Source organism: Cygnus olor, chromosome 4 (genome assembly GCF_009769625.2).
Source record: "Cygnus olor isolate bCygOlo1 chromosome 4, bCygOlo1.pri.v2, whole genome shotgun sequence".
Lineage (NCBI taxonomy): Eukaryota > Metazoa > Chordata > Aves > Anseriformes > Anatidae > Cygnus > Cygnus olor.
This window is the reverse complement of record NC_049172.1, coordinates 6785190-6803751: the sequence shown is the minus strand read 5'-3', so window position 1 is coordinate 6803751 and position 18562 is coordinate 6785190. Positions and strand designations below refer to the sequence as shown.

General features: G+C 40.4%; 1 protein-coding gene across 7 annotated transcripts in view; it reads left to right on the top strand.

The window, feature by feature from the left end:
• The window catches only part of BANK1 (B cell scaffold protein with ankyrin repeats 1), a 143564-nt gene that overhangs the window by 15863 nt on the left and 109139 nt on the right, over positions 1-18562 (top strand). For 5 of the 7 annotated variants that reach the window (XR_005819417.1, XM_040555593.1, XM_040555596.1 and 2 more), the window contains exons 2-3: positions 5058-5456; positions 13187-13252. Coding sequence is in view for 6 of the 7 variants with exons in the window: in XM_040555593.1 (XP_040411527.1) it covers positions 5058-5456; positions 13187-13252 (465 nt within the window). In the remaining variant the exon portion in view is untranslated. The remainder of the gene's footprint in view (positions 1-5057; positions 5457-13186; positions 13253-18562) is intronic. The other 2 variants (XM_040555592.1, XM_040555597.1) reach the window with 1 other exon arrangement.

Here is an 18562-nt window from a genome sequence, read left to right as displayed (position 1 = left end):
TTTCCCTACCCAGGCCCTTCCTGCCTTTAAAAAAATGGTCCTTTTTGTGGAGGTTTTTAGCATGGGAAGGGACTCATGGTAATCCCGGGGTGTGTGGTGTGCAATTCACAAAGGAATTAAGGATGTCACAGGTGTCCTTCAGTATTGCTTGTGTTGCCCTAATTTTTAATCAATGAAGAAAGTCAGAATGTTCACTCTGTGCTATTCTACTTCCCTTTTGAGGTACAGAGCACTTCTACATATTTTAACGAGTTTTTACTAATGGACAGTAGCTCGTTACGTACTGACAGAAATCATGCACTTCTTTCTCAAATGTCTATAAGACTGCCATTTAGAAAAAAACAACAACAAACTAAAAAAAGGAGCAAAAGAAAAAACACCTCCCTGTCCCCAGGTGAGGACATCTACTCCAGGAAGAGATAAAAGGGATGAATTTTATTCTTTCTCTAGCAATTGATCCCCTCTTTTCTCAACGTTGTGGTTGAGAATGGATTCACTTAGATATCAAAAGCTGATGTGGTTGAGGCAAGCGTTGCAGACAGACTTGAATTACCCTTTTGATCAGGTTGACTGTGATGAGCTGCTTGTGTGGTTTCATGAATTCCTGGCCAGCTGTCTGAGCAACTGGGCATGGCTTTCACCAGTACTGCAACTGGAGAGTGTTGTGTGTGGTCTGAGATCTGTGGGGATGCATCTTTCAGTCGAAGCTTGGGTACGAGTCGATGATCGAGTGACAGTTCCTCTTACCAAAGTATCCTGAGGCAGTAGAGCCAATTTTGGGCTCTATTGGCTGTAGAGACAATTTTTAAACCCCAGACTTACTTTTCTGAATCTTGCTCAGTTCTAAGCAAACAGAATCTCTTTTACGAGATTGCAAGACTTTCTTTAGATTCATAAACTGAGGTAGATGTGTAAAAGTAGCCACGAACCCCAAATCTTTGCTTCCTTTCCTTTGCTTTCCTAACATGTTTAATGCATGGCAAAATTCCATACATTTCCTTTCACTTTCCAACTATACTTGCCTTTTTTTTTCCTCACAGAATTGTCTAGGTTGGCAGAAACCTCCAAGCTCACCTAGTCCAACCTCTGTCCTAACACTAACGAGACCTCCACTAAACCATATCACTAAGAGCTACATCTAAACGTCTTTTAAAGACCTCCAGGGATGGCGACTCAACCACTTCCCTGGGCAGCCCATTCCAATGCCTAACAACCCTTTCAGTAAAGAAGTTCTTCCTAACATCCAACCTAAACCTCCCCTGGCGCAACTTTAGTCCATTCCCCCTCGTCCTGTCACCAGGCACGTGGGAAAATAGACCAACCCCTCCCCCCATCCATGATGTATCTTTTAATTGTTGTTATAAAAAAAACCTTTTTCTGCCTTGTGTGTGTGTAAGTTCTTGACTCCTTTGGTTGCACTAGTCTGCAAAGACACTCATCTCTTTTGGTTCTCCTAAAATTCAGCAGGTCTTTTCAAAGAAAGCTGCAGATAGCATGTTTCATGGGATGTGAGGTTTTTGGTCAGCCACACATCAGTAACTAGAGAATAGTTTTGCTTGTCAGAAGAACCTTTTCATGTTATGGATGACTGCATAAAGTCTCTTACTGTTTCTCATTGCTGAACTAATAATACACTTTATTTCTACCTTTGAGTCAGTTTCCAAGTAGGAGTAGTTGAAGCATGGCTTAATTTTGTCAGGATATGATAGTTTCCATTACATTAACTTGCAAGGGAACAAAATTCATCTCAACTTGCATTATATTCCAAGTGGAGTAGCTTCAAAAAAATATTCAGTGAGAGATGAAAATAATGAAGGGGAAAAAGCTCTGGTTGAAAAGTTAAGCAGTGTTACTGCGTATTCCGTACTGGGTGGTGCTGCATTAAGGCTAGATTTCAGCTTTTGTTGTTTCACATAAAAATGATAGTGCTTTGAAGATGGAGTTTTGGGTGGGCTGTGATTTTTCAGGTAAGTAGTGTTCAGGCATTTACATTTTAGTAAAATTTCTAAAGGCAAAACATTGCGTAACGGGAAAGTTTAAGGCATGTGGAGTAGATTTTAGGTAGGGAACTTTGTAACCATTCTTAGCATAAACTCTGACTACATTTAAAATCATGCTAACATTTTAAAATAGTGATATTTTGCTTTTTTAATACAATTCTGGGGAAGTAGCTTGTAGTTCTTGCATTCCTTAGTATCAAAGTTTACTCTCAATCTCAAAAGATACCTTGGATAATAACAGATCAGTGGCCAGAAAAATATTCATGCATATAATTCAAAACAAACCCACATTCGGTTTGCGAGGGGTAATTTAATAGCACTAGTTGCAGTTTTCAGACCAATAAGCTTAGTGCCAAACTGCAGTAGAAGAATGCCTTGTATGAAGCTTCCTCAGCAGTATGACTCTTCCCTTTATATAGGTAGAAAAGACAAATGAAATATGGCAGCCGTATTAAAGTTTTATGAGATGTTGTAGAGCCTTTCTTCCATCAAGTGTGGTATTAGATATATTTCACTCTTTTATACAAATAAAGCATTCTTTCTCATTTCTCATATAAAAATCAATATTGGTTGAAAGAAGTGCAATTGAGCCTTCAATAAACATCTTAAAAATTCTTTCTCATTCACACTTAGCTAAGATCAAAGCTGCGGGCTTAGGTGCAGATACAGAACATGGAAAAAGTTACTTCATCTGCTTTTATCATTTCGATGCAACTTCCTCACTTTTATCTTTAGAGTTTCTTGCGTACTCGAGCCCTGTATCGTCCATTTGCACGAGGGTGAACTTGATACCTTGGGTGTACTTTCATTATGATTATTATATAATGCCAGCTCTTTACAAATATTTCTGCCCAAGGAGCTGCTCCTCCACACCCAGCACACAGGGAGCTCTGCAGCTGGGCCTGAAAGCTTGGCTCCAGGAATTCTCTCCTGATCCAGGATCTGGCAGTGCCTTTTGGGTGCTCCCAGTCTGCGTGGGGATGCAGTGCAGCTGGGCACTATTCCTCACATAGGAATACAGGGAGAGGACGCAGCCTCTGGGCCCAGGCGGTGCTGTGGCAGATGCCAGCAGATCCCACTTCTGCACAATCAGGACACCGTGATTCTGGAAGCAATAAAAAAGGTTTTTAACCCTTCAGCTGGCACATGCTTTCAGCACCCAACCTCTCTTATCCCTCTCTGCAATTCCACTTAGCTTTGTCCTTACCTAAGCCCATTATAATAGGAAAATGTAGCTGAGCATGAACTTAAAATGAGACCTTTTAATTTAAAGACTGAGTGTGAACTGTGTCTGCATAACCAAGGTAATCTCAAGTGAGATTAATATTTTATTCTCCCCACGTACTATATGAAGGAACTCCCAGCCTGTAATGCAGTTTTGGGTTCCTCAAAAAGCGTTTTGAAAAGCCAGAAGAGTTCATAAAAGTGCAGAAAGAGAGGTAGGAGTTCTACAAAGTCCCCTTTTGTAGGGGGAAGTATAATAAGCCCAGTTTGACCTGTAACTGAGGCAAGGCTAAGAGTCTGAAAACCTTAGGGAGAGATTTCTGAGAGCAGATAGCTCTTGAAACTTGCAAGGGGGAAAAAAAAAAAAAGATAAAGTATTCTGTGTTTGTAAGATGGAACGAAGCAAATTTAAATGCAGTGTAAGTAGCAAATTCTTAAGTCGTCTTCATGGATTAAGCATCCTCCTTAAGGGACCACTACGGTCCTCTTAGAAATTAAGGTCTGAAAATAGAAGTTGGTTGGTGGTTCTACTTCCTGTGGTATCACAGAGTCTGGCCGGACTGAAAGAGCTTCAACTCTGTGAATGTTGTTTCTTCTTCTCAAGCTGGGTAGCAAGCTCCAGAGCCCTTTGCTTTTGCTGCGAGAGTTGAAGAAAACCAAATGAGATTCTGATAACAAATACTTTTGCAGCTAAGTGCTGTAAAATCACGAGTCAGTTTCTTATCCTAGTGTCATAAAACACACAATTTTGCTCCAAGTTAGTTGAGGAATACACTAATAGTTATTTCTACAATTAAATTTTAGCATTTAAACAGAAAGGGGCATTTTTGCCATTGAAAATGTAACAGTCACCTTTCCAAATATATTTTGACAAATTTTACACTCAAGTTCAGTCATCCTTGAATGTCATCTGTCACCATACTGAGCACAGCCCTGTCTGATTTCTTGGGACAGAAAACTTTTGAAAGGATGAGTATTGACTGGTCTTCAGCAGAGGGTAGCTGCCCTCCAAGCAGTTTCGAGACGTAGTGAATGCAGGATGCTAGGCTGTGACATCCCTGGTGTACAAGCTTTAGTCTGCCTTCACCTGGGTAAGCTTTGACATCTCTCCTCAGGAAATAATGAACGAAGGTTAGGAATAACTTCTGCATAAAAGAGGGAAAGTCCAAGAGTTAATGGAATAATCCTGAATTATGGAGATCTGTGTTATTAAACTAGCCTAGCCTTTTAGGCTATATTGTGTTGGTTGGCAAAATACCACAGAAGCGTATTGGTCTTAGCATCATTTCATGTCTTAAAGAGAAAGCAGATAGTAAGTGTTGTTCTAGATTTATTTTTGTTAAGTTCAAAAGAGATTTTGTTAGAAAAAGGACCACAAAGAAAGATAACTAACAACTGTCCTAATACTGTGCTGCCAAAATATCCTAAATGTACCGGCCCTGTTTCTACTGAAGATCAATTCTTTACTGCTGCCCGTTAAAAGCTAGCTGTTGCATTTTGAATAGCATCAACTATTCATCAAAAATCCGAGCGAGCCGAGTATGTCAATGCATTCTGCTTTCTACACTCAAATTTCAGTATTTATCCTGAAATACTAGTTGAATCTATTCTAAATGTAAAATATTCTGAGCAGTTTTACTAGCAGTTCTGTGGACAATCTTTCTGCCGTGGGTTAGAAATAAGCAGATGGTTGTCATTTCAAGCTGATGACCTGCCCTGTTTCTTGAGCATCACAAGTCCTTGGGGGTGGGATGGGAGGGAAATTAACGTTCTGGCTTCAGTTATTTATAATGGATTTGAAATGATTTTCTTTTTTAATGTTTTCTTCTCTAGAACATATGAAGGATATTCTTGTGATATACGAACAAGAAGCAGAAGAGTGGGCTGTGTATTTAAAATCTCTGTTTGGACACATACTGAATGAAGAAGGAGTCTTACTCTACAATCTGGAGACTTTGTCTTTCAAGCACCTGGAGTCATTCTCTTTACCCTGCTATAAATGTAAACTGCTGATACTCTCGTGTGGACTTCTTAAATGCCTAAATCAAGAGAGATGCTGCTTTCTGGAGTATGTTCTTCAGCCTCCAGATAATGTGGTGATTCTCCTTTGTGGGGTGGAGAATTCAGAGATTCTTTATGAGGTACTGACCTTAGGTGGAAGGAGCAGAGAGATCTCCGCTGATCAGGAACCTGAAGAATATCTCTCAATTGTTACTGGAATTATTCAACCAGGTAATTTTAAAATGTAAACATTGTATGATTATTAAGAGTTTTCTATCTGCATCAATACCGCTTGAAAGAGAGAAGAGTGAGCATTTGAATTTTCTCTAGAAATGACGTATTGCAAAAATGTTTTGATGCATTGGTTGTTGAAGTCTTAGTGACTTCAGTAGTATTTCCTACTGACTTACGGGAGTACTGTCATACATTCAGTACAGCTTCAGTTTCACAAGAAGGCAGCTTTGGAAGGCCCAAAATCTGCCAGTGGCACTTCTGAGCCTACCGTCACTGCTTCGTGGTTGAAGAGCTGGCATACACTTGCTTCACTGTTTCCTGGGTTTACAAATCTCAGAAATAGTACAAAACTATGGGTTTCTTTAATCTCTTTCAAAATGCTTTAACGTGATAATGTATGTATATCTCTTCAGGTAAACCTGGCAATGAAAAATGATTACAGGCCAAGACCCGGTTTCATGGATGGCATAATTTCCAGTGTGGCACACACAAGCTGTAAAAGCAGAAGTTCTCTTCCCCTTTTACAAACTGAAGTAACAAGTCTGTGCTGAAAGGTCTAAAATTGCTAAGTCTGTGTGTGTTTGGAAGCAACAAAGAGGAGCTCATGTTAAAATTAGCACTTCTGGAATGTAAGAACAATTCTCTGGAGGGTTAGAGGTACTGAAATGGCAAAGTCCGTGTACATTAAGTTTAACCTCTCTGTGCCAGGCTGCACAAATGTTACCAAGCAATAGCTTTAGAAAGACAGATGCATTGCTCACTTTGGAAGGATGACGTAGGTTGTGCATCAGTTTCAGGTATATGTCTGGGTGTTCTCTGTAGTCTCTAGGTCTCCTGCCTTCTTTCAGCTCCTGCTGTGCTGTTGATTTTTTTGTGTGTGCTAAGCCGAATGTTGTGCTTCTGTCTTTATCTGCAAGGTGCCATTTTTCTGGCATGGGAGCTTGTGCTTGAGAAAGACATCCTGCAGTTTGGGAGTTTTACTTTGAAATGAACCTGTCTCCAGAAGTATTTGTTCATGCAAATGAACAAATGACAATATTCTTTTGAACACTGGGGGCGTGACCTATCTGGATGTCCCTGCTGCCTTGTGCTTGAGCAAATACATTTCAGGATGCTGTACAGCTTTCAAACCTGCCCTGAATGTCTCTGCACACACATGCTGTGATGGTACGGTCTGGCTAAACTAAGTCTTAGGCTCTTCCTGCCCAACAATCTCTCATTCTAACATTTCTTGCTGTTATTTTTTAACCTTTTCCTCGCTGTATCTTCTGAGCATCTCTCAGGCTTCAGGTTTCAGAGCTACTTACGGTTGCCTGCTATGGTTTCAGGAGGTAATGGTTGAAATTTTTGACTGTGCCTAATATTTAGCTTCAGAGAAGTTCCTTGGCATCTTCTCTGTGAAATGAAAACTGAATCTATACCATCTATGTGTGTGTATAGGAAGGAACTGTGCTCCGGGACAGCCAGTTGACTCATGCACAGGAAATTGCAAACTTTTTCTGAAAAGATAAACAGTTCACTAGAAGACAGATGATGGATCTTTACTTAGGTCTGTGTGTTCACAGAAATATTTATTGCATCTGCCCTCAGGATTTTACTTACTTTTACTTTTTACTTTGCTTACTTCAATGTCAGGTGCCCAATAGGTGCTCAAATCACCATTCCTGTGGCAGTTGCCCAGTATCAGAAGCTTCAGATGCCAGTAAAAAGAAGAATTAATGAGTCCAAAACCTCTGTCGCAGTGTGTACGTCTCGAGCAGGGCTGCCCTGACAGACTGGGATCAGACAAGATGTGTTGCCTGAACTAGATCCAGGACCGGGAGCAGTGTTGCTGCCTGGTGCTTTGGGGTGTAAGCCCTCCTTCATGCACACAGCTGAGAACTGCTCTGGCCCTGGTTTTTCTGTCCTGGTGTGCCTCGGCCATCAGGCAGGCCAGCTCAGGTCGCTGCTTGCTAGGAGAGCTAGGCACCGCTCTCTGGTGCGCCGTGCAAGAGTCGTGAGTGTGAGATGCTGTCACCTGGGCTCTGAGGAGTAAGGGTGTGCCTTGCTTATAATTTACCTTTGCTTAAAGATAATGGTGGCTGCAATGTCCATATTTATGACATTCTTTTGTAGAACCGTATTAGCTCTTAGACTTTGATATCTCTGGCGGAGGTTTTGAGAGATTACACATTTGGGAAAGACATTTTTCCTTTGGGTTTAAAATGGCTTGCTAAGGGGTTATTAAGCATACTTGAATTGCTTCTCCTTTGAAGCTTTTTTTTTTTTTTTTAATGCTTTCTTCAGGATTGTGCACTCAGAAGATGACCCATATGGAAAGAGAAGGAAAGTCCTATCTCTTTTAATTGTTTTCAGTGCTTATCTCTTGTCCCTTATATTTCTGCTTTTAGAGATAGCAATGAAAACACGGTGGTGTATGTTTTCCATGGTTTTCCCTTCCTTTTCCTTCCCAAACATCCATTAGTGTTAATTTGTTCCTCCATACACTTGTCATCTTGTCTCCTCAGTATTAATAAAGAGCCGTCACTCTACCAAAATCTTAAAAAAATTTAGCAGCATGCTCTAACGACAATGATTGCATGGCACCACGCCGCTGTTCACCACCACAGTTCAATTCTGTTAATCCCTAAGGACAGGGGGCTGTTGAGGTGTTAGGTCTGACTGTTTCTATGTTTCAGGGGTGGCTGGTAGTAGTTATAACAGCTAAATATGGATGCCAAATCAGGTTGTCACAGTTCTGAAGAGAATTAATAATGGTGTAGGTTAGGTGCTAGCAACCACCATCCTACTGCAGCTTTCTTCATGCTCTATAAACTTCCTAGGTAAGGTAAGTTCTCAGCTGTCCCTCCTGTCTTAGATGCCATCTCTTTGCACTGTTTGAACAGCGTGATATAGAAAGAGTACAAAATGAAGGTAATTTTGTATTGCCCCTACCAATTATTTTGAAACAGCGTTTCACCTACCAGATGGTGCCGATTTCATCCTGTTGGAGCAAGTAGTGTTTGAACTTCCTTCTGCCTCTCTACTAGTACATGTACCAAAAATTCCAGGCAAATAATCATAATTAAAATGCTTAGTAAAACTAACTGAAATGCAAGGGCGAGGGGTTTTTGTATCCAGTAGGGAGCTTGTTCCCCCTGCAGTGTAATTCAAAGGCAAAATCTGAAGGGTTTGTCATCCCTGTTGGAATGGAGCAAATGGAGAACATCTTGGGAGAGCGAATGGAGAACTGAGATGTATGGAAGCTGACCTTTCTGACATGCTTCCTGGTTGGTGAAAGGTTTTATTATATTCACCTTAGGCAGGAAGAAGAATGCAAATATTTTTGCTGCTGTCAAAAGATTCCTTTAACAGGACTTGTTCACAGAATACTTCACAGCGATGCTATCTGACTCTCTTAGGTTCAGATTTAGAGTTTTTGAATTTTCTGTGCCTGTTGTCATTAAAAGATAAATCTCTGAGATTAGAACATTTAGAAATGTTGTTATTCTATGTTCTGTTATTCTAAGATGGCCCAGTGTGATCTAGTATTCTTACTTCTCTTTTCAACAGCTCTGTGTAATATTCCTGAAAGTAGGGTCAGCAGACACTTTCTTTGCATTTATCCTTTCCTTTCTCTTTTTCTTTCCATCATTTCTCTTTGGTCTGCTGAACAGTGTACCCCTTTTATATCGAATTGTTGTACTTTCAATGTATTAATCCAATACCCTGTTTTTTTTAGCCTAGATATAGTTGTGGGTTCTTGTTTTTTTTTGTGTAGTCCTGAAATACTTGTATTTCAAGTTCAGGCTATTCATATGCTTGAGCAAATGATTTATAGATGGATAGTTGCAGCTAGAAGTAGTTAATTAGATCTCTAAATGTCCTAAATTCCTCCTGCAGTTATTTGTGCCTCAGTATTGATGATGCAGAAAGGAGGACAGGTCTCATCTAATACAGATACCTTTCTGTGTCACTATTTCTAACGTATGCTGACATTTTTATGAGTTGTTTTTTTTTTTGGTGGGACCTCTCAGTATAGCTCAGGAGTGTAAGTATCTATTAGTCTGGTTGCTTTTTAAAATTTGATTTGATTGTTTACAGCTCTAAAGAAAACTTAACAGCTCTTGTTATTTCTAGCCTTACCCCTAGCAAGTGGTCGGCTCTTTTCTGCCATATGAAGAGAATCTGCCACTATAAAAATGAGTAGTTGAGAACTGCTCAACAAACCTACATGTAGCCATTCATATCTGCTCTTGTCTCAAAAAGTGGGAAGAGGTACGTTAATTAGCACAACCCAAAAAAGCTGAATTCAGAGTCTCTGACGGCCTGGGAAGGATTGTCAGGAGGAATACTTTCACCTGAGACAGTGGCGTGCCATTAATTTCTGGCTATTAAGAAATAAGTATTCAGTGCGCCACCACACAGTTTTAATCACCAAGAAGAGTAACGTTAAGAAAATTGATTTTGCGACTAGTAGTAAAGTATAGCTCTGGAGTAATGAGATACTAGCATTTTGTATTTGTCTCTAATTAGTTCATGCTGGACAAACAGGCTAGGAGCTTTAAAAAAGGTCTTAACATAGATAAATTTCTAGGCCACTTCAAATATGGGTGTAGTTTCCATTGTGTGGGTCATAGAAAAGAGAAACGAGCTTTTATGGTATCTGTCTCCTGTTTCATTTTATTGGAATTGTACCATGAGTTTGGGTATAATGTTTGAATACTGGAGTAATACTTCATATTTTGAGTCCAGCGCTTTGTTTTTCTCCTGTAAAATCCTATTCACATTGGTACTCAAATAGAAGTAACTAATGACAATGTGAGTTTTCTTAGGCTGCCAGCAGAACTTGTGCTGATGCAGTAAACCCCTCATTTAAGTGGGAACTTTTCCCCTTTGAAGAAAATAGTAGTATTTCACCTAGATTTCAACACTGACTTGGAGTCTACAAAGAAATGAAACTAAGCACTAGGAAGAAGCAGAGTTCAAGAGGAAACAAAATCCCTGGTCTTTGAGTTTGTTTTTTTGTGAATAGTGAATACAGTGTGATTTTGTACGTGCGGGAGCTAAAGCCAGGGTTGTAAAGCTTCTTGCGTGGACACCCAAGATTGAGTAAATGGAGGTAAGAGGTGGTTCTGGCTTTGCTTACTGCCAGAGGAGGTTGCAGTAGATGAGACCACACAGTTGCCCCTCTTTCCGCCTTCTCCAACATCTTCTTGAGGTGTGTTTCTCCACTGCCTTGTAGAATGACTGCTGGAATGGCAGTGCAGTGATAGGGGCTTGGGAGCGGGACTGCTACACAAAAAAAAAACAGGTTTAGTGTCACTAGCTTGTTTCATAAGGCATCCCTTCCTGGCTATTTCAAACCAGAAGAGAAACATAAGTAACAGCCTGCTGTTGGCAGCCATGGATCTGCTGTTGAGACTGCCTGCCCCTGCTACTTAAACTTTTTGATTTCTATGTTCCTTCATGTCTTACTCCTGCAAAATCCAAAGCAGACTTTATTCGTCATATCAGATTTTTCAGCAGCTCATTTTTTGATCTGTCTGGCTAATCGAGGTGACCCGTATGCTTGGATACTGAAGTGTGCATCGTGTACGTGATATTTTTCCTCTGTTTTTTAATGCTAATTGGATGAAAACTGCTTACACCTGGGAAAGTGAATATACAGACACCTTAAATGCCATTAAAAGACATTCGCTGTAGGACAAATTCATGAAGCTTTTTTATTAATAAAAGTCAAACTAATAGAACATAAGCATTGCTGCCACAGCATGTACTACTTTAAATTAATGTACTGTGATTTTACTGTTGTTTATTTAGGTTACGCATTTTTTATTTTAAAAAGGAATTAATCGTTTTATCATCATTAGTCTGCTCTTTCAAGGTTGTTTGTGGATGCCATCCACATTTTTGTTGTTTATCGCACAAGAATCTGTAGTCTTATGTCCTTAAAATAACATATTATTGACTCCCCTCTAGTTTTTATACTATGGTTACCAGTCACAATTGTGGAAAAGTTATTATTGGAAGGCATCTAAGGAAGTCCTCTGGAAGTGCATTCTTTGTGTATTTTCTGGCATGCAGAGGTTACTATAACAGAAGTGCTCTTTGTAGTTTCACCACAATGTATTTCTATTATGTCAGTGTCAATTTCTTGAAAGTAAGACAAAATAAGGGTTATGTTTTCCTAATTTAAAAAATAAATAAATAAATAAATCACTGACAAAGTAGTATAGCACCTATATAAGTTCATGCTGAATAAAATTAATATTAGGATAGGAAAAAAATAAACTTTTTGACATAGAATTAGATTTCTATCTTGGTAGGGTTTCCCTGTACTGACTCAAATCGCTTTGAGGACAGAGCTTGGTCCAAAAAATGTTGTTACAGTTACAATCGTAAGTATTCAAGAGTCAGAATGCTGCAGATACAAAGTAGCCTATTAGATTTTAATTAGGCCCCTTGTTCATATGCGCTGATTGCCTTTAATTACGTAAGTGCATTCTTTTTTTCCCCCTCTCAAGAAGCTGGCCTCATTAGCACGCAGGATAAGTAGTACTCAGTTAATTAGCAGTTATTTGATACTTTGTTTTGTGTTTGGGTTTGTGGTTGCATTACTTACGCCATTTGAATGGCATTTGAACGCCATTCAAATCCTGTTGAGAAAACAGAATTATCAATTTGCTAATGTGCTGTTCTGTAGAGCTCATTTCTGTATTATGAGTGCTATCCCAATAGTGGGTTTGGTCACCGTTTTACATACTAGTATTTAGCAAGATTAAGGTGAAGCATTTCTTCTGGTTCAACTTTGAGGCATGGCTTTTTGTAACACTTGCCACCATACAGTACTTTGTATGTCCGGATTCAAACTCCCTTTACTTTCAGATCAGTTGTGTGACTGCTCAGACATCTGCAGGTCATCTGTAAAGCCTTTCAAAGAAAAGAGGAATATAAAACTAATGAGAACTTCTCAACAGCATGTTTTAAAAGGCTTGCTACCTTTTTTGCCTTAAAACTCCAGGATTGGAACAGGAAATTATTTAAATTCTCTGGAGCAGGAGTCAGCAGATATCACTAGCCTTTTCCTCTCACTGGAATCCCCTCCACATTCACCGGACTCCTATTATTAAAAGAATAACTGAATCAGAGTAAAGTAAACAGCACCATCTTTTAGTACAAAACCACCAGTCAGTGCCAGAGTAGGTCTGTCTTGTGCACTGCTCCCAGTACAGATCAGTTTAAAAGAAATAGTCAGCAGTATACCACAACGGAGAGAGACTGCTTTTGAGTGTTAGGTTTCATGCAATCTAAATAAAGTGAAAAGATCAGTCATGGGGTGGTTTGCGGAAAAGGGGTAAATGCAGTTCCATCTAAATCTGTCTCTAGGCTTGTTCTTTCCACTCGCTCTTGGATTTTTTTCTCCCTACCTGAAAAACTGTAGCTTTAAGATAGCTTTATTATCCATTTAGAATAACATCCAAAATTTCATCTTACAAAAAAAAAAAATTCAAATAAATGTATTGACTTTTCCTTTTTTGTGAGGCTCTAAGTTGCTTGTCCATTTGTTAACTGTTTTCCTTTGCCAATGTTTTGATTGTTTTCTAATGCTAAGGTCTTCCTTAGGGCAAAATAAAGATTCAGTGAAACAATAAATTTGACAACAGTGATGATTACTATCCTAAGTTGATGACAATTTAAAGATGTTTTGAAAGAGATACCCATTAAAGAATTATTCTCTTTCTTAGGTAAGCCACAGAATGAAACTCCTGGAGCCTCTTTTTCTTACATATATGAAGCCGTTCTTGCAGATGGTGAGTTTGAATTCCCCTTGCATTTTCTGAAGAGTAGTGGCTCTATTCAAGTAAATGAAATTTGTTTCCTTGCATCTTGTCGGACATGAAAGGCAATAAACTGATCTTACCATAGCATACAGCTGTGTAGAGGAACATGCCTTGTTCTCAGACATCCACCCACACATCTATACCATGTGTTTTTGTGAGGAATGTAAAAAGAAGAAGAGATTCAACAGGGCCATTTCCTTTTTCCTTGAATTTCAGAGTAGAGAAAAAAGGAAGACCCTGAAAAGATTTTATTTTTTTTTCTGTTCCCAAAATATGGAGTTTCGCTTGTGGAGAAAAGAGAGCAGTCCTGCTCACATTATACTTGCAGCATCAGTCACTGTCAGCCAGTGGCTGGGAGAAGCCCTGCATCCAGACTTCAGCTCCTGTTGGCATCTGCCATTCTGGTGTATTTGCATTTGTAAAAGCCCATAAAAAGTCTTACTGGGGAAAACAGAAGGGTAAAATCTCCACTTACTCTTAGTAAAGAGCTGTGTAATGTATTTCCTGTCCCCATGTCTTACTTAAACAGCTTTATTTCTGGGTTGACACCTTTGTGAAGTGATCGGCTTAACACCACCAGTGTGCTGCCTGAAAAAGGCTTTGTGAGGCCAAGAGTTATCACGGAATTCCCAGTGTAGGAGATCAGTGCTGCTGGACTCTGAGGTTCCTGTCCCAGTAGGTCTGTCTCCCTGGCAAGGTGTCAGGGCTGAAGGATGCTGCCAGCTCACTGGTTCTTCTTTACTGGCATGAATTATATTTATATATGTCAGTGACCTATGGAGTTTAGGATTTCAGCTTCTTAAGGTAATTTCAAAACATTCACATTAACTTACATGCTTTTAAATGCTTACCGTGCTTTAGTTCACAATGCCTAACAGTCTTGGGGCACGTGTACTGGATACTTCCAAGATAAAACTAAAATGACAAGTGCACTCAATAAGCTCACTGGGCACACTTCAGACCCTAGCAGGTGTGCATCTTACAGGTCCGGACTAGAACTAGCTGGAAATAAGCCCCTTTGAAATGTGTGTAGTATGGAAGTGAGTATTTAGCACCAAGCATTTCTTCTTACTAAACCTTCTCCTATTAGTCCCACCTCCCTTCCAACAAGGATTGTCTTGGCATTGCAGGTGTAGTGGTATGATCTCAAGCAGCAAACTGCTGTAAAGTGACAGTTTATCCCTACAGCCCTATTGTGGAGATTTCTAAGGATGTCTCTTTTGGTCCTGTGCTGAATGGACCATGGCTTAGTGCATTGAAGAAGTTTGCTGGTATAAAGATGTCTTTTTCTCATTACTGGCTCATCACCAAGTTGCTCAATAAGTTGGCATCGCTGTTCCTTACGTTCACGTTTGTGATGCCCAAAAAGGACAGTAAAAGAGGGAATGGTTAGGGAAAACAGAATTCTAAGAAAAGAAAAGACTGAGGAGATGTTCCTCCAAGCTCTAAGTCCTCCTTTAAGCCCTGACCCTTTTTTTCATGTGAATCCTTTTCTACTTTTATACGGAGACTTGAAGAGCGGCTTTGAGTCCAAGTTTCCCATCAGCTGAGTGGTTGATGTTGTAATAAAATGAATTGAGGATTTTCCAGCTAAGGAAGACTTGCATCAAAAGCAAAAAATTTTGCTTGAAATCTTTGCTGGAACAGTCTGGACCGCAGTTTTCAGTCAGCTTTTGGCAGCTACCTTGGTAGCACTGATTGTATTGAAGCACTTAAGAAGGAGAGATCTGAGAACTTGTCATCTTCCATGGCAAACTTGCATTCCTTCTCACCGCTTGGGAGGTTCGTGTACCATGCCATTAAAATCAGCATTACATAATTCTTCCCTTCCCACTGCAGCTGCCTTCCTGCTCATGGCTAAGAAGTTCTGCAGGATCCCGAGTGGATGCCATGTAATCTCAACTGTAGTACCTACTGATTAATGATGTCTGGGTATTGCTAAGAGGACCAGATCGATTCTCTGCTGATGTGATGAGTGAAAGAGCTGACTAGAAAAAAGGGATTCCCAGTAATAGTATCATATATGTGTGGTTAAGACTGACTCCTGAATGACTACAAAGAAATGCCTGGTCAAGATTTCTTCTTGGTGGTGCGATGGGGAGCAGTTACCTGATGCTGCTGCAAAACTTCAAAGGGAAAAGTACCCCCAGAAGACAAGTGATTGCAGTTTCCACGATTCAGCATGACAGTCTTTTCAAAGCCAAGGAACTAAGATGGCAACTGCAAATGAAGCAGTGTTAGTGCCCTGCAGAAAGTATGTGAACCTTCAGGTGGCTGGGCAGGATTTGACTTTGGATGAGTTGTGAAAAATGCTTCTCTCTGATAAGAAGAGTGAATATATGCAGTCCCGAATTGTATGGATGACACAAAACAAAAGCGGCAGTTTGTGGTGGTTTCGCTCTGCTGGGCAGCTAAACTCCCCCACAACCGTTCTCCTTCTACCCGTTCCACAAAGGAAGAGGGGTGAAAATACAGTGAGAAAGGGCTCAAGGGCTGAGATAGGACAGGAGGATTGTTCACCCCATGGGCTGCCGGGGGACAGCCTGCTCCACCAGGGGCCTCTCCACAGGCCGCAGAGGAACTGCTGCGGCGTGCCTGGAGCACCTCCTGACCTCCTGCTGCACTCACCTTGGGGTCTGCAGGGCTGTTTTTCCTCTACGTTTTCCTCACTCCTCTGTCCCAGCTGCTGTTGTGCAATTTCTTCCTTTCTCCAATCTGCTCTCACAGAGGCCCAACCAACGTCACCCACTGGCTCAGCTCTGGCCAGCAGCAGGGTCCCTTTTGGAGCAGCTGGAGCTGGTTTTGATGGAACATGGGGCGGCTGCTGGGCTCTGCTCGCACAAGCCACCCCTGCAGCCCTCCACTACTAAAACCTTGCTGCCTAAATTCAGTACACAGGATCACTGGAGAAATTATAAATCAAGAAAGAATTTTTCCTACAACAACATTTTATGTAAGGTGCAGACTGGCATGCTGAAAGCTGAAATGTGTTTTTAGTGTACAGGCATTGCACAAAAGTAGGGACAAGCTGAGGGAAGACGGAATTTAGACTTGAACTGGAATGAAAGTTGAACAGATCAGAAATGTAACACCGAAATAAGAAATCTTAAGCAACAAGGGTGGAAAGAGCAGTGAGTGGATGATAAGACACACAAAAAAAGAAGACAAACAATATATCCAATAAAGCAAAGATAGATGTGGAATGAGCAAGCACTAACAATCAATAAGAAGTGATTGACTAAAGTGAATTGTGCAAGGCCTTGAGGGAAAAGGTCAGAGAGTACACTGGAAGATGGAAAAACAATATGATCACTGAGATCCTTTGGGGAAATATGAGCTACAAGCAGATGTGAAAACAATTGATTTGCTAGTACCTGCCGGTGATGGAAAAGATCCAGTTGTGGAATGCTAATCACCATGTTACAAATTTATGAGGGCTCATTCCTGTAGGTGATAGCTGAACAAGTCAGTTCCTTAGCCACTCACAACTGTTATGTATTTACTTTATTTCTGGTTTCTGTATAAGAAAAGTAGTCTTATATTTATTACTAGAAAGCTGCATTTTGAGAGATTCCCTTGTGGTTCCTCAGGAAATTTTCTGCTCTCCAAAGACTCATTATTTATAATTTGTACTGAGGTTGGAGAAGTGAAGCAATCTTACTGGGATCAGGGTATGCAGTCTTGTAACCATATAGCTAAAAAATGTAAATGCCTTATTGTTGAGTTGCATTCATTAATTTACCTGCAAAGTACGACTAGCCTAAAATTTAAATACCCATTAGCTGATACTCACCTTCAGAAAGGCTGTTCTTTTCTGTGAAACAGCTTTGTCTTTCTTAACATTTGCCTTTAAGGTTTATATCCTGTACTATTTAACTGAGTTAATTAGGGGTGGGCAGTCCGAGCACAGAAATATGATGTGAACATGTAATAGCTGTCTACCCATTAAGTTTACTAGCAGACATCTTTTGGTCCTGCCCAGAGTTTTTTTCAAACTAGCATATGTGCATACTGTTAGCTACATCCTTAACCATGCTGAACTCAAGAAAGGCCGGCACTTGGTAGCAAAATAGATGGCATCCCTTCCAGAGGTAAAGGAGCTATCAGAGCACTTCCACTCTGCTGTTAGTTCTTATAATGCTATCTGAAATCCTGTTTTAGTAGAATCTGTGTATTCTGGCACCTGGGTGTTGGGTTCAACGATGGTACCTGAACAGGTAAAGCCCTCAGATTTACTTTCATATTCATAAACCTAACAAAAGGAAAGTAATCAAGAGTTAGAAACCAAGCACACATGTCTAAAATACTGCTCTTTATGGTGTTCCTGAGAAATCAATGTTCTGTTTAGTCTACCTTAAGGGTCAATAGATTTTAGCTATTTCAAACCAGAGGCGGGAATAAATTGCAAAGCAGCCTGTCCCCTGGTGATTTGTCTTGCTGACAAATCACTTTTTTTTTTTCTTTCTTCTTCTCTATTACCAAATGTGTCTGGTAGGAATCTTTCTGCTGACTGAAACTGTGGCAGCATGGCATTGGGAGACGTATGGTCTCTTAGACAGGCATATCCCATATAACTTAGAGCTGTACAGGTCAAGAAAAGCATCATAAATTTCGTTCAGGGATTGGTAAGAGCCCTGTACAGGTCCTGGAGCTCTGCTGTCATACTCAGAGCAAGTTATGCTATTTGATAAATGAGTTGCTGCAGTCCAGGCTAGCTTCCGTTACCTGATTGATTTAAGGGATGCTGTGATGTGGAGCACATTGTCTTGTGTCAGTGTTTGGATACTGTTCATGATACACATCCTGTACTTGAGTAGGTCGAAGGCTGAGGATGCCAGCTACCAGTGTCTCTCCCCTCTACCTCTCCCAATGCAGTTGTTAAAGGACTATTCAGTTACGTCAAACTTCATGGCCTTTCTGCTTTGTCATTGAATTTTGATGACTGTAAAGGATATTCTTCGTCAAGAGAATAGCTTCTGACATGGTCAAAAGGGGAAAGTTTGGCTGCTCACTATTAGTTCCTTGAGGATGGTGTTTGCAAAATCTTTTAAGATTCAGCCTGAAATCTGAGCTTTTGGCCTGCCTGCCAGGTGTGCTTCCCTGAAGTATGAGTTAATTTGAAAATGCTCTCCTCTAGCTGTGTTCTTTTATATCTGTGTCATTCAAAATGTAGCCACATGCCACTTCTGTGTCCAAACACAGCACGCAGATTGGACCAGGCCGAAGTATATGAGGCTTAGATTGTAGTTTAGGAATAATAGGGCCAGTAGGCAGCTGCAG